The sequence below is a fragment of the Desmodus rotundus genome, chromosome 3 (assembly GCF_022682495.2).
Source record: "Desmodus rotundus isolate HL8 chromosome 3, HLdesRot8A.1, whole genome shotgun sequence".
Classification (NCBI taxonomy): Eukaryota; Metazoa; Chordata; class Mammalia; order Chiroptera; family Phyllostomidae; genus Desmodus; species Desmodus rotundus.
In genome coordinates, this window is record NC_071389.1 from 28,894,365 (window position 1) to 28,915,871 (window position 21,507).

The window sequence follows — 21,507 nt, forward strand, 5'->3', positions numbered from 1 at the left end:
TGCTCTACTTCACTTCTCTGTCTCTGAGATCCAGGCAAATGTGGGACAGGCTGCTTCTCCAGGCCCCTCCCATCTGGTGCCCAGCCGCAGGCTTGGCCTGTTCCTGCAGTGATGTTTCTAACCCTGCAGCCACTGGAGAGCTCTCCGCACCTGTCTGGAGCCTCACCTGTAGAATTCTGGCAGGAGGCAGCTCTGTGTTCAGGAGCCAAGGCCTAGCTGGGCAGGGCAAGAACAGGTATTCGGCCTCAGTCATGGCTGCTGCCTGCTGCTTGCTATGTGAGCAGTTGCTCATTGCGTGTAACTCTCTGGTACTCAGGAGCCCTGATGGGATGTGGAGAGATGTGGGAAAGGAAGACTGAACCCCAAAACAGCCTGTGTTAGGCCTGGCCATACTTACTCACCCACACCAGACCCCTCCTCATTAGCTGTTTGTGGGCATTTGGGTCCCTGATTCACTCGACGGTAGCACCGCTAACTCCAAATAAGTTACCAGAAGGCCTTATGTCCCAGATCCCAGGAGCCCTGACCAAGCCAGCAAGCAGGTCATGTGCACTTGGGACAGGTCAGAAGAGCACCAGGGGGTTCCTGAGTGGGGAAGCCGGGGGTAGGGGGTGGAACCTGGGACGTGAAGGTGTAGGTGTATGTAAGTCCGTGGTGAGAGGGGCAGCCTCCAGCTCCTGTGAAATTCACAGCCGGCTCCATCCTTCCACTCACTCACTTGTCTGCCAGGCGTCATTGAGCCTGTGCTGGCACCATGCTGCTCCCCAGGGATACAAAGATGAATTCAACACTGTCTTGGACCCATGGTTGCTTACAGTCTAATGGGAGACACACTCCTGAAACTAGAGTTGTAATGTAGTGTGGTAGGTGCTGTGGCCTGAACAGCCTCCTCCTGATGTTTGGTCAAGGCCAGAGGCTCCTATCTGTGGTCCTGGGGCCTGGAGAGGACAGGACACGTGAGCAGCAGAGCTTGCCACGCATTCCCCACCCCCGTCCCCAGGATACCTAGTAACCCAGGGCTTCAGAGGTCCCAAGGAGCTGCCCTCCCAGTCCCCTTGGCTGCCTGCTCCTCCTTTTCCCTCCTCATCTTCACTCCTGAAACTGGAAAGCTGGCCTCACTGCTGAGGGGCTTCGGACTGGTGATCAATTCAGTGAGGCTGGGAGGCCTGGGCCAGGCTGGTATGGGAGTGACTGCAGCCCAGCATGGGAAGGGGAGAGGGCAAGGGCTGCGGGTTGGCCTCTGGACAGTCTTGACACGTGCCTGACTCTCCAGCTGCAGTTCAGTCCTTGGGGAAGGAGGGAGGGATTACCGAGGCGGGCCAGGGCCCACATACGTACGTAGGGGAACTAGGCCTCTCAATTTGGAAGAGACAGCACAGTTTAAGAGGGAAAGGCAGTAGACTTAGGCTGAAATTTAGACGCTATCACTCACCCGGGTTGCCTTAGGCAAATTATGTAGGCCCCTAAGATTTAGTCTCACCTGTGAAAGAGGAGTGGCGCAGCCATCTGTCATTATTTGTACTGGCCAATTCAACTAGATGAAATTTACAAGTGCCCGTCATGGCGCTCCACTCTTTGTAAGTGCTCTCTGTGTCCAGTGTTAAAGCTATTCACTCTTTTATTACGGTTGGTGGTGTTGCTGCTAGAAAAGTCCGGCTGCACCAGGGAGTGAAGCCTTTGTCTGCCTGGGCTGTGGGGCCTGTCCTAGGTGGTGACCTGAAAGCAGAGTCAGAGAGCAGGCCTGGAGGACAGAGAAAACTGACACCTCCTTGGAAGGGCGGGACAGGTGTGCTGACAGTCTGGGAAGCCCAGGGTCAGGCGGGGCCACCGGTCCCTGGATAGGAGGCCCTGTTGAACGAGGCCCAAGATGGGTCATCTTCACCTAAACATCAAATGTCCATCTTCACCTAAACGCGTGTTCTGTCCCAAGCCTGAGGGGGATGCAGAGCCTTGGGATGGGCTCTACCCAGAAGGAGCTGTGTTCATACCACTCACCTTAAGGAAGCCTCAGTGCAGGGCACCTGAAACGGGTGGTGAGGCTGGGGCACGCCATGGCCTCTGCTGCTTGAAGAGGTTTCTGCCGAGCCGCAATCCGTGGTCCCTCCCCACCAGTCTCCTTCCCAGACCTCCGAGATAAGCTCTCCTGGGACACCATTCCCTTTGCAGCCATCTCTGTAAGGTGCATCTTACCCCATGTTCATTGCCCATTACCACATCCCAACCATCGCTGCTCTGCCTCAGGTGGTAGAAAGTGCCCAGGGATCGGGGCTCACGTCATCACCACCCTCTGCTCCTCCTCATCATTCTCATCTGTGACCTCCTGGTTACTCTGTCTCACAGTCATTATCAGGAGTCTCCTCTTCCCCCGCCTCCTTTTCCTCTTCCCGCCTCTCCCCCTCCTCCTCTGGTTGAAATCCTGTCCTTTTCTTCCTCCTCCTTCCAGCATCCTCATCATAGCTGTTATTTATTAAGCTCCTCAGTTTACTAGCCTTTGAATTCCTTCTTCCAGTTTTCATAATGACCCTGCTAGATGGGTACTGTTACTACCCCATTTGGGAGATTAGGAAACTGAGGCACAGAGACAGTGAGTTACATGCTCAAGAGCACAAAACTCACAGTTAAATAGTAGAGCCAAAATGAGACTCAGCTCTGATGGTCCCAGGGATCTTCCTAAGAAATAAATCTGACCGCAGCACCGCCCTACTTAGAGTCCTCCATTGATTGGCTCCTACCTGCTGATGGCAGTGGGAGGAGCTAACATCTACTGAGCTCTTCCACTTGCCCAGCCCACAGCAACTGACCTACCTGCGGTTGATAAGGACCACACCAGCCATCTCAACCACCAGTGAGGCCAGTGCTGCCAGTAAGTGCAGAGCAGCGTTTGGGGCCACGGGTGTCCCATTTTAACCATCGTACCATAACACCTCCCATTTATTCTTGATACATTCATTCGGCAAATCCAAGTCAACCACCAAGATTACATGGAGCCCCAGGCTTCAAATACCGCCTTTCTCACTTGACTACTTCCTCTTCCCATGACTTCTCGTCCAGCCATTCCAGTACCAGGGAGTCACCTGTGGAGCGAGAGAGAAAGCTGAGTTGGCAACACTGGGTGCTTCCTGCCACTCCTCTGCCCTGTCCCCAGTCCTTGTTCTTCTCAGGACCTACTCTCACCATCTCTCCAGTTCTGCTGTACCTTCATTCCTGTTGTAAGCGGGCATCTTACATCCAGCTCCACAGAAAAACAAAGGTCAGCCCTCATTCAAGTCCAGTTGTCCCCTCCTGTGCCCTGGAATGCTGTCTCTCCCCCCCTTTCAGGGCCTGTCTTACTCTGTTCACTCCTCTGTCGCCTCTTCACTGTGTCTTCCTCTCACATCTCTACATTTGTTCAGGTCTCTCTTGCCTTAAAGATAAAAGCTCTTTAGCTTGTGCCAACCTCTCACTTTCCCTTCTCTTTCAAGTTTCTGGAGAGGCATCACCTGTCCATGATGCATTGCTGTGTTTTTTCCATTCGTTTCCCAGCCCTCTCCAGCCTGGCTTCCAAACCTCTCTAGTGGCAGCGACTTTGGGATTCTAAATCCAGTGGGCTCAGCCTCTGCCTGCCTTTAAAGGGACAACCTGCCAGCAATACTCAGTGAGCATTCACTGTGTACCCAGCACCGTGCTAAGTTCTCGGGATAGTCCTTGATTCTTAAAGGCTCCGGGCCAAAATCCTGGAAGCACGCTCAATTGCTCTGATTCCTCCATAACAGGCGTAGTTACACCTGAGGGTTTACTTATCTGTTACCTGTTACAAGCTCGTGGAAGGCAGGAACTGCCCTGTTTATCTCTGTAAGCGCATCACCTCCAGCAGTGTTTCAAACATAGTTGGCTCTTATAAATGAATAAATAAATGTGGGAACCGAGGCCCAGAGTGAGGCAGTAACTTCTGGCCAAGTCAGGACGGCCACCCAAATCTGCCTCTCCGTGAGCCCTCTCTTCTCTTTCATGGTCCGGGGAGATAACGCTTTTGGATTCGGGCCCTTGCGTCCTTTCGCCCTCCGCTTGCCTCTCTGAGGCACTCTTTCCTCTGAGCCACGTTTTATCTTCTTTCTGAGGTTCCAAGATCATGGTCCTTGATAAAGGAATGAAAGCTAAACAGTTCCTGGCACTCTGCCTCCTTCGCTTGTGTCAGCATCCCCACGCGGGCTCCAGGCTGACTCCTCTTTCTGTTCGTCCTGTGCCCCAAATACAGCTCTCAGAAGGGATTCTGACACCCTCCTCATAGCGTGCATCAAGATAAGTTCCAAATGGACTAAAAAGTAAAACATAAAAACACAACCAAAGGAAATTTTGAAGAAAGTAGAATAGAAATTGAGTCCCTGGAGGGAAAAGGACTTAGAAAGGACAGAAGTGCTCGGGAAATCACATGTGATCACATATAAAAATTTAAACTAACGACAACACAAGGACTGAATACCAAAGACGCTTAAAATGTGTTCAGGAAACATGGCAGACGAGCGGCTCTTACCAGGAAAGTTGACAAGAAAACCATTAGGACCCCAGCAGGTAACGGGCAGGGGACTGAGCCAGTCACACAGAAGGGAGTAAAACTAGAAAATCAGTTTAACTGTTCGGGCAGCTGGAGAAATTCATGTGAAGGCAATGGTGCTATTTACCACCCACCACATCTTTAAAGAATGTGTTTAAATTGTAACAATTTCAAGAGCACAGTGACAGGTGCTCTCAAAGGCTACTGGTCAGAGAGTAAATGGGGACAAGCTTTCTTGGAAGGAAGTGACCCTTGGCACCAAGAGCCGTCACCCAGAGGAAGGAAAAGTCTGCACACAAAGATGTTTACTGTAGTGTTATTTGTAGTGGTCAAACCTAAATACAGCCGAAGGAATTTGTTATGTAAAGTATGGTTCAGCCACGTGCTGGACTACGCAGCCGCTCACAGCCACTCTCGGGGAAGCAGCACTGGGCTGGGTGTTGGGAACAGGAACCAGTCTCTTCTGTGCCTCAGCCCACACCTTCGAGTAAAGGCCTCCCTGCGTGGCTCCCCTCCCCCCCTCACACCGCTGTAAGGAGGGAGTGGGACGGTGCATGCGACAGTGCTCGTCTGCAGGTGATGATCGCCTCCTGAGAAGTGAGCCTCGGCAAGGCCAGTGTCGCCTGCCCACTGGGCAAAGCGCCTGGCCACAGGGCCCGGGAATGAGCATGTAAATGAGATCGGCAGGGTCTGGCACAGGCAGCACATGCCACCCTGCTCAAGGAGGTGCGGCCACCCCACTTCATGGGCTCCAGGACACTTACATAAGCACTGAACCCCAACAAGCTGCTTGCCTGAGCTTCTTGTTGGCCAGATGAAGATAAAGTTTTGGGCATGGAAACAGCATTGGCAATTAGTGTGTATATTTAGTGAACTAAAAAAAGTGTTGTATATCTGGTGTGACTGCAGGACTGTCCTTAGACCATGGGGTGAAGAGGAGGAATATGCAGGGTCAAAAGGGAAATGCCCACCCCAGGCCCATCCTCCCTTGTCAGACCATTACCGAGTACTAGAGACCTCAGAAATTCTTGCCCTCACAGTCAGTGCCAAGTTCACTTCCATCCTCAGGCAGAGTACACCTCCCTGTGTGTATCCCTCAGCCCAAGGAAGGCTGTTTGCAGAGGCTGTGCAGAACTCAGATGCGGTCTGGGGCACCAACACACACACGCACGGTACTTGTCACAGTGTGGGGCCACGAGTGGGAAGGGAAGGGGACGGCTGGGCCTACCTCTCCGTGTACCAGCACGGTCCCCAGGAGTCAGAGTTCTCAAGTCAAACCTGGCCTTCCGGGTTATTTTTCAAGGGAGCATGGAATATATTTTATGTAATAGTTTGATTCCTTGATTTGTAACTTACAAATATTTAGAACCTAAAATTCAGATGTGTGTGGTCCATGGACCTCCATTTGTCATTCCGTCCCTGGTCCCACAGACGTTAGGGAGGAGGCCACACGGGTGGGGGGACCAGGGCTGGAGGTGAGGCTGGGCCCACAGGGCACAGATGGTGAGGGTTCTTACGAGCCAAAGTCACATCAGGGAGCTCAGACTTTGTCCTGAGGACTAACAGTAGCAGGAACATTGAGCTGACTTTGTGCCGAACATCATGCGCGTGACTTCTAACTGCCATAGCACAAATACACTCTGAGGTGCCAGCCAGTCTTACGTCCGCATTTTATGGATGAGGAAAGTGAGACCTAGAGTAAAGAACTTCCTAGGCACACGGAGTGAGCAGGTATGGTGTCAGGGTTCAAAATCAGAATTACATGGGCTGCCCAGCCTGCAAGCAGCAGTGGGCTGACAGAGCATAGTGGTGGGGAAGGACGCAGTGGTGGACGGTCTACAGAAGCCACAGACTGGGTGTTTGCTTGGTTCCTGGGGACGAGGGAGCAGGAGAGGTCAAAGATCAAGGACTCCAGTCCGAGTTGTTAGGGAAAAGTGCGGGCTAGATCCCTTGTAAGAAATAGGTTGGTTAAGAAAACAAACCTACTGAGCCTTGGTTTCTTTAGGAGGAGACCAGACAAGATATTCTTAAAGATCTCCATTTGTGTGATTGTAATCCATGTTTTAAGGGTGGTTCATGGTCTAAAATATTACTGAATATATCTGTACAGAAAGTACGTGGTTCATATGTAACAGGCCCTCATGTATTTGTTGATTGCCTGACCCAGGTTAACCCTTGTGTCTGAAACATTTACGTCTGTAATAGCCTTCTTTTTGAGCTCTTCATTTTGCTTAGAGTTCTCTTACTATGTCCCCTGGCTCTTCCTCCTAGTTTATGTACTATGCATGTGGACATTTTTTGGATAGGTCTTGTATGTATTATTTTAAGTAAGTAGAGCAGGTATTTTAAGCTTCTCTGTTTCGTTCTCACTTCGTGGCCATACCATGTCCTGGGATATTTGTATACAACTCTCTTTTTCACTGGACTACAGACTCCCTTGGGGTAAGGAAAACAAAAACCAGGCGTAGGCTGTTAATTGCCCTGACAAGCTGTCTCAGTGGGCTGTGGAAAGCCAAGGAAGCTTTTAGCCCTGAGAATGTCAAGATCAGATTTGTGTGGGGCTGTGAAGGAATTGAAGGAAGGCAGGATGGAGGCAGGGAGGCCTGCTGGTTGCTAAGGTGACCACGGTGAGAAGCAGTGACCTGTCCTAAGGCAGGAGCAGCAGGGAGCGGGAGTGAACACATTGACCCTTGGCTGCAGGAGGCCAGGCCATGGTCATTCTCTGTCCTCCTGGACCTCTCAGCGTGGCCTTGAGATGGCTTCCCTCCGGCAGAAGAGCCTCGCAGGGCGCGGGGGAGCACTGCCGAGCCTGGCCGGGAAGGCGCTTGCTTCCCAGATGCGCTCCGCCAGCGCTCCTGGCTGTTCTGACAGGAGCAGGACAAGTTGGATCAGCAGGAGAGTGGCGGCTCCGCACGAATGAGCTGGGTCCAGACTTGACTGAGGCAGGGACATTCCTGGAGGAGGAGGGATTGAAGAAGAATGCAGCCCACAGCTGGCCTCGAGGAGAGGTTTGACCATTCCAGGCCAGCATCGCTGCGGCGGGATGGGCCTCGGTGCCGTGTCCTGTGGGTCAGGGAAATGAGAAGTGAGAGGCCTCGAACCAAACGTGACTCTGCCCAGAGGCAAGGCTGTGCCCCGGGGGCAGGCTTGGCAGTGTCACGCAGCGGCAGGAAGGCCCCTGGTGCCCACTGCACTCCTGCCAGGACCCAGGAGGAATTGCTGGCTCCCCGTGTGCGTGGATGGCTGTTTGTGCAGCAGCCTCCCCTGGCATCTGGCATGTCCAGCCACACCCTCGGCATCACTCTCTTGGCTTCTGTGATACTCATAATCAGAATAGATAAGATTTATTGCGCACTCACGGTATGCCAAATGTGGTATATAATCTTCACGACTGTCTGGGAAGTAGGTCTCGTCACTCCTGCTATGCATGAGGAACTTAAGGTCTAAAGACACTACAGGACGTGCCCAGGGGACACAGATGTGGGATCTGGATGTGACCCAGGCTTCTCAGACTCCGGGGCCCACCACCTTCCACCGCACCACACACCCACCAGTGCCTCTAGCCTCTCCCACTGTTCGTTCTCCATCTCCTCTGTGGGCCCCTCCGCACCCACCTGCCCCCTCCATGGTGGTGTTTACAGGGCTCTGATCAGGGTTCCCGTGTCTTCTTACCCCATACCAGAGATTCTTAGTCTGAAGTCAGCAAGTGCCCTTGACTTTGGGGTTCTGTGACCTGCAGTGGCACAAAATGTAATGTGTATGTGCCTGTGTGTATGTGTGTGTTTCTGAGAGGAGAAGCCATAGCTTTTCTTTTAGGAGCCAGACTGAGGTTTTGTTGGTACTTGATATTTTTTGTGGTTGGGGAAACACAGAAATGCCCACATCATATCTTGGTCTTACTGTTCCTCCTTTCCCTGAAATTCCTGAGGGGTTTTGCCTCAGGACCATGACACATCAGGAAACAATAAACTAGAAGCCCTGAATTGTTCCTTGTGCCACTTCCCAGTGCTCTGATGCAGAGCTGTGTGGAGCTTGAGACCCAAACACAGGCCTCCTTTGCTCCAAGTGCCAACATCACTCTATGTCGTGCTGGTGGCTGGCCCTAAGGCTGACCTGCTGAGCTCCCAGCATATAGTGAGCAAGGCAGAGACCAGGATGCTGCTCCAAGGAGGCAGGCTCTACCTCCCCATACTCCCTGCTTCATAGGAGCAAGGAGTTAAAAAGAACTGGGTGTGTGTGTATGTGTGAGGGGGAGAGAGAGAGAGAGGCTTTTACCTCATACCAGGAAATGTGACGCACTCTGTACTCAGGTCTAAGCAGCCAGATCGGGCATTTCTCCTCCCAGGAAGGAGTGGAGGGAGGAAGAGAGGCAGAAGCTTTACCCTCCCCACTGGAGCTTTTGTTGGATTCTCAAAAAGTGTAACTTCCTAGTTTCACACAGTGGTTACATAGGGGGCTTTTAGCACGTGGGAAAAGCAGGAGACATAGTTTCAGAGAGGGCATCTCATGTCATGAAAGTGCCCAGGTTCTGAAGTTGGGTCCAGCTCAGAATCTCGCAGCTGTAGGTGCATCTTGGACAAGTCCTCTCGCCAATGTGAGCCTTAGGCCCCTCTGTGAAATGGGATGGGGGACCCTCACCCACCTTGGAGATCCCGAGGGCAGAAGGGAGCTCCTACTCATTCTTGACTCCCTGCTTCCTGAGGTGGGAACAGCAGTGATAATAATAAATGGTATGGCAGGAAGAATACCCAACTTGGAATCACAACCCTTGTGTTTGAATATTGGCACAGCCACTTGCGTGACCTCGAACATGTTGCTTCATCTTGGGTTCGTACCTGTGAAGTTGGTGTAGGTTGATGAGATGTAAATAATGTCTATGAAAACTAGCCTGGAGCCTGGCACACACCCCCAGCTGTGCCCATTCCTGGCTCTTCCTCCCTCTCCCGAGCAGCCCCTGCGCCTTTTCCTCTTTAGGTGTGTGTGGGGCACGCATGGGCAGGAACCTCAGGTGGGGAACTGTTGGGGCCTGCCAGGCTCTGGGGAAGGGACAGGGGCTGTGCCTCAGCTGGCACAGGCTGGCACCTGCCATTCCTTTCAGTCCACGTCTGGCCGTCTCAGGAGGGGCTTCTCCCCAGCTCTGTATAAGATCTTGGCCATTTCTCTACCCTTCCCTTTCCTGCTGGGTCCTGTTATCCCTCCTTTCCTCCCTCACACAGACACCTCTCCTGGACACAGAAAGGGGGGCACAGGAGCAAGACAGACTGGGCTCTGCTCTCAGGCCTCCTGGTCTGAGACACAGAGAAGTTGGCCCCCAGGGCTTATCCTTTCACCTGACCCTTGGAGAACAGACAGAATTTACCAGAGAAGCAGATTTTGCCACAGAGGTGGGGAGACATGAGGAGGGCGTGGCTGGAGCAGATCCGGTCCGCTGAAGGCAGTGGGAGACAGGCCTGAAGAGGTGCTGACCAGTGGGAGCTCTTTGTTGCTGCGGAGAGCAATGGAGGAGCCGTGGGTGGACTACGCGTCTCCTTGAACACCCGCTGCAGGCGAGGTGCTGGGCTGCAGAAGTGAATTAAGTGTGAGCCTCTTCCCTGCATGTCTTAGGGTCGAAACACACCGCAGCTGCTGCTGCTGCTAACAGCCAATCAGGTGACTGTGAGCTGACACTCAGCCTGAATTATCTAATTCCCACAACAGTCCACAATATAAACACTGTTAGTGTCCTGATTTGTCCATAAGGAAATGGCGAGTTCCTTGCCCAGGGTCTCCACGCAGAGAATGACCAGAGCTGAACTGAATCTAGCCCTCCCAGGCTGCCGTAACAAAACTCCACAGACTGGGCGGCTGATAAACAACAGAAATCTATTTCTCACCGTCTGGAGGCCAAAGTCCAGGGTCATGGTGCTGGCAGAGCTGGTGTTCGTAAGGGCTTACTGGTGCATGGAGTGCCCTCTTTACGGCATGTCCTCACTTGGCGGAAGGGGCAAGACCCGTCTCTGGGGTTTCTTTCGTAAGGGCATTAATCCCACTCATGAGGGCTCCACATTCTAACCAGAGCAGATTTAACTCTATATTCTGTCACCTCCCAAAGGTTAGAGATCATTTATGCCTTGGGAAGAATGGTGCCAGGAAAGACATGAGGAAGAAGGATATGCTGAATTTTAAAAAACTTCAGTAGGTTGGACCAGGTGGACAGATGTGGGAAGGCCATTGGAGAAAGAAGGAGCAGCACCTACAAGAGCATGGAGTTGTGAATCAGCAGGTGGGGACTTCAGATGGGTGGGGATGGACACTGGAGTGGCAGACAGGGCTTCCTGGCTGGACAGCTCAGATCTGTGGGCAGTGGGGATGTGATCTGCTTTGGATCCAGAAAGATCATTCTGGCAGCGTGGAAGGTGGTTAGGGAGGCAGAGGCAGCCCATTCGAGGTACTAATTACATATTTGTTGACTAAATGGGTGGAATTTAATGATTATTTATTGTGTACCATTTATGTTCCACTCACTCTACTGGGCTCTGGGCTGTGGGCTCCAGGCAGTCATCAAGACAGATGCTGCAAGTGGCCAGTTGCTAGGATAGTCCAATTAAAAGGTGATGAGGCCCAGACTTCCAAGGACACAGTGGGTTTGGGAGGAAGGCGTGCATCTGTGAGATTCTAAGAAGATAGAATCAAAAGGACCGGAGGACCAGCAGGACAGGGTGGGCTGGAGAGATGAAAAAGAATCTGAAGTCCATCCTGAGGTTTCTGGTTTGTTGGAGGAGAGGGAACACAGGAGGAGCCGGAGCTGACCTGGGGAACTAGAAACCATTCAGGTGTCCAAACACAGAGGGCCGGTTAGATGCGGCCTGCACCCCCCGTGCCGAAATTCTTAGAGAACATATTTCGATGTCTGCAACATTTATAGAAATGTGTCATTTAGCCAAATCTCTATGGTACACTTGGATATTTTTTTTTAAGTTTTACACTTTGGTAATTAACACTGTAATTAACACTGTAATTAAGAGCTTTTTCACCCTTCTGATGACTTTTAGGACAGCAGCTCACAGTCATCGGGTATAAACAGCCTTAAGGCTTTCAGTTCATACTCAGGTTGCTTTCTGGAAAGGCTGCACCAGATTGGACCCCTGCAGCAGTGTGCGCGTGTGTGTGCGTGTGCGCGCATACACACGCACGCGCACACGCACATACACGGAGATAGGGGGGAAAAGTTAGATTTTCAGCTGTGAGTGCGTAAAACCCAGTTTACTCCTGTAGTATTTATTGTATTATTTTCCATACAAACAAACTGTAGACCTATGTTTGCCCACCCTGTACTCTAGAGACAGTGTTTAGTTATTTTCATTTGCATTTTTATCACTATTGAGTTTGTCGTGCTTACTAACCTTCTTTTATGTTCTTTTCCCATTTTTATGGGGTGGCATTGATTTTTCATGAATTCTTAAACTATGTATTTTTATTGTGACAAAATTTTTCCCACTTTTTTGTGTCCTTCCTAATTTTGCTTATTAAATTTTTGATGCAGCAAAGCACTAAAAATGTTTATAAAGTCCAAATGTATTTACCTTTCCCTTTATTTCTAACAGAGCACTAATGTTCAGGAAGCTTGATGATAAGCCGGGTGGGATGGGCGGAGGAGGGTACAGGGAACAGTTGGGACAGCTGTAATAGAATGACAGTAAAAATGATTAAAAGCATTTAGATACACATCTACATTTTCTTTTAGTTTAGTTTTTTTTTTTTTAAGCAGAAGCAGCAGTAAGTGGACCTTTGTTTTCTAAACAGCAAATTGTCAAATATCCTTGCTGAGAAAATCCTCTCGTTCCCCTGAGGTGACACTGCCTTTACCACGAAGCCAGCGAGCCTGTGCACACGGCCGGTCCGCCCCTGGCTGTCTGGTTTCATTGAGCTTCACGCTGGTTCTTGTCTGTCTGTCAATGTTCTTATAATTGCAAATTTATAACATACTCTAATATCTAATTTTTAAAATTGCGGGGCCATTTTTAACCGTTAAATACTTGGGTGGGTTTTTAGAATCCTTTTGGTAAATTTCAAAAAAAAACGTATTGGGATGTTCTTAGAATTGTATGAAGCTATGCTGAGCTGGCAGGAAGTGGCGTTTGGTTAACTGTTCAGCCTTCTTATCCAAGGTATGGCTTGTCTCCCATTTTTTCAAGTCCTTTTTTAGATCTCTCAATAAGGGACCGTGGCTTTTTAAAAAACTAGAGGTCCCACATATTTAAATTTATTGATTAGTATTTGATTATTATTCTTTAGGATTGCAAATGGGATTTCTTTTGTGTTATAACTGTTGACTTTCCTGTTGGAATACAGATCCTATTACTTAAGTATTTTATCCACTGAGTTCAGTGGATTCTTTTAAGTTTTCTAGGCAAATAGCGAACTTCCTGGATATAACAGGTTGGTGTCCCTGGCTTGGTAATGGCTCCGGTCTGCAGGGTTGGTCTGTGGTTTTCTCCAGCAGTACTCAGGAGCCCAGCTGTAACAGAGGGTGAATGGATTGGTCCCAAGTTCAGGTCTTCCCTGGGCTGAGGCTATAGAAGGGCAAGGGGTGGGGAGTGGAGGGAGCTCACAAGGAAGTAGCTGAAGTGGCGCGCTTCAGGGCCTTGACCAGAAGTGCAGGGCTGAGGACTAGAGGAAGGGAGAGGGTGAGGAGAGGCCCTCGTGGCCCTGGAACGCACACTGGGATGTCAGGTTTCAGAGCGGGTGCCTTTCCATTACAGTGCTGAGATCGCTGAGGGAAGAAGGGTCCCATTTTTGCAGTTAAAGAAACTGAAGCTCAGAGGGCTTGTCACCTGACCAAAGTCACCCAACTCTAGTCAGCGGCAGACCTGGGATTTGAATGTTGTTCTGGGTTGCCGTGTAGCTCACATCCTGTCTTTATTTTTCAGGTTCACTTTAGAACAGTTGACTGAGAGCCAGGAGACACAACAGAAGGGAAAGGAGGCGAGCCCAGCCGAGCAGATAGGAGAGAGAGGGCAGGCTCCTCCGGGGCTCTGCAGCAGCTGCGAAGGGGCGGGGAATAGCTGGGCCTTTGGGTCTTGCTGTTGACCCAAGAACGCCCTTGGGCCAGAGCAGCAACCCCAGTGTCCCGTCCTGTGCCCCTGCCATGCAGCTCACTCTGGGCCCTCCATTACACGTGTGGCCCAACCATATGCTGCCGTTCCCACCCCCGTCTGTCACACACTGCGCATCCCCGGCACACCGCGTCCTCCCTCTACCATCTGTGTTTACCCCACACGCCCCAGGCTCTCCAGCATCACTTCATGCCCCGCACTTTACTTCTCATTTGCCTGGGAACACTGTGGGTCCCTGCCGCTCACAGCCCCATCGCCAGCTGCGGGCCCAGCTCACGCCACCTATGCTGTGCCCACAGAGTGCGTCGGATGGCTTCTGGAAATCTGTGGCCACGCGAGTGCCCAAGGAGCCCCCTGAGATTCGTATCCTCAACCCGTATTTCATCCAGGAAGCCGCCTTCACCCTCATCGGACTGCCCTTCAACAATGGCCTCATGGGCCGTGGGGTGAGATGTCGGGGCCCCTGGAGACGGAGGAGGGGTCCCTGGGTCAGAGGGGCCTCGGGAAGGAAGGACGGGAAGGAAGGACGGGGCAGCAGGGTGGGAACAGAGGACTCAGTCCTCAGGGATGGAGCTCAGCCCTGGGGAGCTTGGCTGAGGACCTCAGCCTCACTCAGCCCTCCAGCTGAACTCCGCGCCTCTGCCCTCCCCTCCTCCAGAACATCCCAACCCTTGGCAGTGTGGCAGTGACCATGGCTCTACACGGCTGTGATGAGGTGGCAGTCGCAGGCTTTGGCTACGACATGAGCACGCCCAATGCACCCCTGCACTACTATGAGACCGTGCGCATGGCAGCCATCAAAGAGGTGCGGGGCTGGGTGGGGGCAGGGCCGGTGGAGGAGGCACTTCCAGCACAAGGACAGGCTCTGACTGTGTGTTCACACGTGAATGGTAAAGGGTGAGCCAGCCACTGCTGCGGCTGCCCAGAGCTCCAGCAAGGTGCTACCTGCCCCCGCCCAGCTAAGTTGGGACATTGGGGGTCCGTCCCTGCCTGTGGACCTCTGACCACAAAGCATCTTCTGTGTCCATCTCCCTGTGAACCCAGAACCCTCTGCCGCACTTTCCTTCCTGAATGCGCCCTGCCTGGCCCTCTCCCTGGTCCTGCGCCTGCCTCCTCCTCACGGTTCCCCAGCCATCCTACACTAACCCTGGCACCAGCTCAGAGCATCCTCTCTACCTCAAGTCCTGTCTTCTTCCCAGAGGACTTCCTTGCCCCCTCAGACGACCCACAAATATTGTCTCGGTCTCAGGAGACCCGTGTGCTCAGGCATCTTAAAGTTTCAGGACCCTCCCAGCCCTCCCAGTCTGTCAGCGGCCTCTCCCGTGTCTCTCCCCTCCCAACAGGAGCCCATGTGGACAATCTGACCCCTCTCACCGCTCCCTTCACTTCTGCTGCTAGCCTCCCCTGCTGCCGGTCTGGACCTCAGACATTGTGGGCTAGGCACTGAGGAGCTTCCATGCCACTGCGTTGGCGTGGGGGGTTGTTGGAGGGACCCCTGTCTGTGCAGGTCACAGCGCTGTGAACACAGGGGTGCCCCTCTCAGCCAGCCCTCCTCCCTGCACGTGCCCTTCCTCCAGGGGGGACACAAGCTGCAGTGGGGACTCTGTCAGCTCCTGTGGGGTTGTGCCCTTTGCATTCCTCACTCCCACGTGGCCCTTTGCCCCCTGCAGCCCAGCTGCCCCTTCACCTGACCCCACTCCTACCAAGGTCACCAGGGACATACCTCAAGGCTTCCAACCCAGTGGACACATGCAGGTCTCACCTTTCCCGATCTCCCAGGAACACTTAAAAACACTTATTTATTTTTAGAGGGGAGGGGAGGGAGAGGGAGAGAAACATTGATGCGAGAGAGAAACATCCATCGGTTGCCTCTTGCATGTACCCCGGCTGGGGACCGAGCCTACAACCCAGGCCTGTACCCGGACCGGGAATCGAACTGTGACCTTTCGCTTTGTGGGACGACACCCAACCGACTGAGCCACGCCGGCCAGGGCTCTCAGAAACACTTTTTATGTTGACCACTCCTTCCTCTCTGAAATTTCCCTGCATAGCGTCTGAGTCAGTAACTTCCAGTGTTCCTCTGATTTCACTGGCCAGCTCTCGTTCTTTCTCCATGTCCTCAATTTCAGTCCACCCCTTAAGAACCAGCATTAGCCAGGGCTCCGTCCTGGACAGTCTTCTCTCCTCTCACTCATGTTCTCCAGGAGGCTGGCTTCCCCAACCACAGCTTCCGTTACCGCTGAGACTGCTTGGGGCTTTTCTGGTTCATTCAGGCCGCCTCAAGCAATTGGAAGTTATTTCAAGGGTGTATGAAAGACTTGGGGATCTCACGGGAAACAGCCGTCCATTGCCTGAATGGGGTTCAGGTGCAGAAAGCCCCCGGGTGCAGGACAGCTCCAGAACGGTCTTGTCCTCTCTGCAGCGGCTGCTGCCCTGCCTCCTTACTACCGTGACCCTGTTAGTCTCTCTGTCTGTCTGTCGTGATGTATCTTCTTGCTTTTTTGTCCCCTGCCCGCTCCAAACTGTTCTCACGGCTTTTGCCTGCCTCCCGGCCTCTGTTTACTATACATTTGCTCTCTGACACATCTTTCTACGTGAACTTGAGAGACCGTAGACACACGCAGGTGGTCACCAGGCCATGAGGGCTTTCTCTGCCGTGGTGAGGAGTTGGGGCTTGGCTCTGCAGGCCGGTGGGAGCCGCAGAAGCAGGAGCATTTTCTGCTGAGGATTAGCCTGTGGCAGGGTTCCTGTGGCTGCAACACAAATCAGAGGGGTGCAAGGTAGGACTGGAAACCAGTTAGGAGGCTGTCCTAGCAATCTAGGCAAGAGACAAGATTCCCGAGCCAGAACACAGCAGCAACACCCAGGCTGGAAGTGCGAGTTGTCCGCACAGCTGCACGTTCACGTTCAGAGACGGGCAGGCAGGACCAGGTTCCCCAGGGAAGCGGGGGACTGAGAAGTGCAGGTTGGCAGGGCGGCGTCCTGGGAGCGCCGATACTGAATGACTGGGTGAGGGAATAGGAGCCAGAGCCGGAGACGCAGACAGGAAAAGGGCTGTCGGAAGGCTCTTCTGAGCATGTGGCCTGTTAACGGGATGGACATCCACATCCCGAATCACGGGTCCTGGGGGGCTGGGGCCCCGGACCGGCATCCTGCCGCAGCCTGTGGACGACACAGTGTGAGGCCCCACGCAGCTTCCGTGCTGTCTGCACAGGAGGAGGGACCGAGGAGAGCACCAGAGAGCTGCTGTTGCCCAGCAGAGAGCGCTGCACCCCAGGCGACTTTCTTTGTTTACTCCTATCGTGAACACTGTCAAACACCTTCACAGACAGAGTAATACTGCGAACCTCCATGTGGCCGTCACCTGCCTCCCCCAACTCCAGCGCGTGGCCGATGCTGTTCCATCTGCTTCTTCCTCTCATACTTCCCCCCCACTGATTATTTGCAAACAGGTCTCAGATACCCTGTCACTTCAGCCACAAATATTTCAGTAAGTTTCTCAAAAAGATGACTATTTTCTACTATCATAATACCACTATCGCACCTAGAAAAATTAACAATAGTTCCTTAACATCATCAAATTTCCGGTCCTCTGCTGACCTTTCACCCCTCAGTGAAAGCCGACCCTTCAGACTAGCTACTTCTTCCTGGGAGTGATGGGGGTGGGGCAGGTGAAGAGCGGGCTGGGTTTCTCCCTGTGCTGGGGTCCTGGCGCTGCCTTGCTCCGTGCCTCCATCATCTCACCTGTAACGTCTCGATTCATTCAGCACAGTTACTGAGCACCTACTCTGTCCCACATTGTCCCTGCCTTCAAAGAAAGTGAGGCAGATGCTTGAGTTCTTAAAGAACAAGGACAAATCACCCAGGGGGTCTGCAATAGGAGGGGCAACTCGCCAACGGCAGAGTTCAATGACCGGTTGGAGAGAGTACTGGATCTGAGTAAGGACCAGTCAGTACTGTAAGTTCCTCACACCGCCAGGCAGTGGCTATTACTGTCCCTGTGACTGAGGCTCGGTGCTGACAGGTGCCACACAGCGGTCAGTTGGCTACAAACTATGTATCCAGCTATGTAATGAGTATCGGTAGAAGACTATTGATATTCATTCATTCAAACCTTTTTCATTCTTTGACTTAGTCACCAAAGCTTGCTGGTGGCTACTAGGGATAGGAAAGAATCCGAGCCTGGGTGCAGTCACCCCTGAGGAGAAGGAAGCATCTTCCCTGTGATTTCCACACTAACAGCGAAATGAGCCTGTTGCCCTCTGGCCTCCTGGCTCCTCTGATCCAAGAGGCAGGATTTCATCAGCTGCCCGCAGGCCTGGAGAGTGGATTGCATCAGGCCAGAGAGTGACTAAGCCCCACACGGCTCTCTTTGCAGCAGGGCCCACCCCCCAGGCCTGGGCTGGACCTCAGTGACTCACATTGCCTGTCCTCAGGGTGCCTAGGACCTAAGTGTCCCGGATGTACTGCTGGACAAGGAGGGATTAAAGTCTTTGAGGACAAGGTTGGAAAGCCTACATCTCCTGAGATTACAAGAAGAGGCTCAGTTCTTCTGGGATGGGAAAAGGAGTTGGGAGGTTGTGTTCTCTGAGGCCTGTGAAGGGGGAAGGAGGAGCTGGGGTGCAGCGCATCGGGTGGTGGTGGTAGAGGAGGGCACTGGGCTCTGGGAGGCGCCCTATGGCGGGGCTGTGTCCCGGCAGCCACCCAGGCTGCCCCACTGACCTCCCCTCCATCTCTTTCCTTCCCAGTCCTGGACGCACAACATTCAGCGAGAGAAGGAGTTTCTGCGGAAGCTGGTCAAAGCGCGCGTCATCACTGACCTAACCAGTGGCATCTGAGACATGCCCAGCACAGGGCCACGGGGGTCCCGGCACCACCAAGAGCAAGCAGCAGCCACCGCCACCTGCCCATTTCATTGGCCTTGGTCTGGCTCTGCTTGAGAGGCACAGGAGTCTTCAGACCCAGGGAGGGACTGTGCCAAGTAGCCGCAGGGGTGGCGAGGCCTTGGCAGGGCAGCCAGAGCTGTGTCTGCTCAGTCCAGCCTCAGAGACCAGCATTCGGCCTCACTCTCAGCCTGGATCCTTGAAGCCAGGGGTCAGGAGGCCCCAGCCATGCCCAGCGGGCCGGCAGGCAGAAGGTGGACATTAGGCAGCAACGCGGCTGCCGGAATTATTTCTGCAATCAGTGTTTGGTGTATGATCATTTTGTGAATTGGGGGAGGGGGGGGAGGGGAGGGATAATTTATTTTTAAATAAGGTTGGAGATATTGTTTGGTCCACTTGCTGTGCAGAAAGAGGCCCAGTAGAGGGCTCATCAGGCAGTGGTGCCAATGGGCCCCCCACAGATTAGGGGAGCCGTGACTAGCCAGTGCTCTGCTCCGGAGCTACGGGGAGGGACGTGGGATCTTGTGCCAGCCGCCTTCAGCTCCTGACATTATTTGGCCTTTCTTGGGGAGCAGTTGGGGTACTCCCACATGCCAGCCCCTAGCAGTCCCACAGGGGAACCCTGGAGCCACCCTTTAAGCCAACAAGACAGCTTCTGGACCAGAGCAGGAAGAGCTTCAGGGCTCAGGGGGCGAGGCCTGGCCTAGCCCGATGGGAACAGCCCCCTCCCCAGCTGCTACTGACCCGTGGGACATGGCCCCGGGCCTGGACTGACCAGCTTGGCCGCTGTTCTGGGCTTCAGCAGTGGGACTGCCAGGTCCCTGGGTTCTGCCTTCAGCCTGGACCAGAGGGGAGTGAGGCATAAGGGCCTCACCCAGGCTGTGACAGTCATCATGGAAGCAATAAAGCTCTTCCCTAAACCTGGCCTTCTCTCGCTTTCTCTTACTTTCCTGGAAGAAACAGGAACCTGGGGCCTCAGCAGCCATGCCGAACCTCTCATCCAGTTCACAGATTCCTGGGCTCCTTTTCGCTGTCTGTGTCAGCTGCAGGACCTGGGTAGCCAGCCACCTGGGAGCCTTCTAGACCTGCCCTCGCTGCACAGCCCTGCACCCTCTTTACCTTGAGAGGTGGACCGGGGTTTCTGGGCCTGCCCCCGAGTCTACCTGATGCCTCTCAAAGGGGCCAGAGGGCAGGGTTGAAGCCCACAGTTGTAGGACAGTACCTCTGGGTCGCCACAGCCCCAGCGCTGCAGGGACAGGTTCCTGCAGGTACAGGGGAGATACCCTGCTGAGCCCCCAACACAGAGGTCCACAGATCTAACTCCTGGCACCCCTGGCAGAGCCCTGGGTGCTTTTCCAGAGCCCTGGAAAACATACACCCCACCCTTAGCATAGCAGCATGCCCTCGCCCCCAGCCCACTCTTCTCACCAACAGGAAGGCACTGTGCAGCTGTAGGCACCGTCTTGCGAACATTATAAAGGGTGTCTCTCCCCACCTTACCTCCTTAGAGCCCTGGAATCTGATTGCCGACCCCCTTCCCCAGCATCCCCAGGCAGGCCTGAGAATGGGCCGAACACATGCCAGCACCTGAGGCCCTGAAGTGAGCCTCTGGGCAGAAACTCCACCTTGGCATAGTGGGGCCGACTGGCCCCTTGTCTCTCACCTGCCATCCCCACCTAAGAGTCTTGGCCATCCCAAGGACCTCCAACTTCCCACATGTCCCCTTACTCCTATGGTTCATCCTCAGGCAGAAGCCTCCTTAGCTGTGGGAAAAGCAAGTTTCTGATTGAGAGACAGGCAACCCACTTCAATGCACACTGTATTCTGTGTGAATAGCACCCCCTGTAGTTGTACAGGGCATAGGCTGCATGTCTGCAAGCCACAGCCATGGCTGATAAAGCCCCAGGGAAGCCACCCCACTGGGCAGCCAATTGTGGGAGGCAGCAGACAGCAGAGCTGCTCACCACCTGGCCTCCTGCCCCACAGGGGTCCTTCAGGCCTGTAGACAGTCCCCCCTGCAGCCTGGATTGTCCTCTTGACTGGTGCACAGAAACTGCTCTCAAAAACACCGTGGCTCTCAGCCCTGGGCGTACACCGGAACCACCTGCGCGGAGTTGGAAAACGGCACATGCCCACACCAAGGTTCTGATTCAGGTCTGGGGTGGGGCCCAGATGTGGGTAGTTTTGAAGGTCCACAGGTGGTTTGGATGCACAGCCAGGACATAGCCGGTCCACACACGTTCCCTGAGCACGTCCTTGCCACCCACGATTGCCAGTTGCCAGTTGCCAGTTGCCATCTCCAGCCCAGCTCTCTCCACTTTACTCCTGGCTTCAAACTCAGCTGCACCCTAAACTTTTCCACTAGGATAACCCACAGGTCCTCCCCACTCCACATGGCCGTCCCTGAACTCATGAGCGCCTGCCCTCCTCCAGGGAGCTCTCCCCGCCAGCATGCATCCCCTCCACCTGGTCCCCCAGGCCAGGCGCAGGCCCCTGTCTGCCCTGCTCCTCACACATCCCGTCAGACACCAGCAGAGCTCTGACAAGGCTGTGGTCCTGAAAGAGCCTGTGAGTGAAGTGCCCCCCACTCTCCCCACCACTCTGCTTCCCACCCCGCTCCCCCAGCAGCTTCCTGACATCCTCACCGCTCATCACCAAGCTCTCCTCCCCACTGCAGCCTGACACACCATTCTCCTGCCTGAAACACTGGTCCCCACTGTCAGCAGGATAAAGCCCAGACTCCCTGGTATGACACAGCATCTGGCCTTTCTGTACCTCTATCCACGTTACTCAACCAACCTCCACCCCTCCTGCCACACTGCCATAATTAGGCTCCTGAAATGCCACCCTCCAGCTCCTGCTCCAGTGAGAGCACAATGTCCCTCCTCCGAGACCTGCCCCGGCCCCTCCTCCCGACTTCTCCAGCCCTGGGCCCCACTCCTACAAGCACTGCCCTCACTGTGCGGGTGAGCAGCGGTGTTCACAGGTGTGTCCCTAC

General features: G+C 53.7%; 1 protein-coding gene across 13 annotated transcripts in view; it reads left to right on the forward strand.

Moving 5' to 3' along the window:
- The window catches only part of ST3GAL3 (ST3 beta-galactoside alpha-2,3-sialyltransferase 3), a 166,906-nt gene extending 147,473 nt beyond the window's left edge, over positions 1–19,433 (forward strand). For all 13 annotated transcript variants that reach the window (XM_053920287.2, XM_053920289.2, XM_053920282.2 and 10 more), the window contains 3 exons: positions 13,926–14,072; positions 14,285–14,431; positions 18,375–19,433. In XM_053920287.2, the coding sequence (XP_053776262.1) occupies positions 13,926–14,072; positions 14,285–14,431; positions 18,375–18,464 (384 nt within the window). In that variant the 3' untranslated portion in view covers positions 18,465–19,433. The remainder of the gene's footprint in view (positions 1–13,925; positions 14,073–14,284; positions 14,432–18,374) is intronic.
- Positions 19,434–21,507: the final 2,074 nt, after the last annotated feature.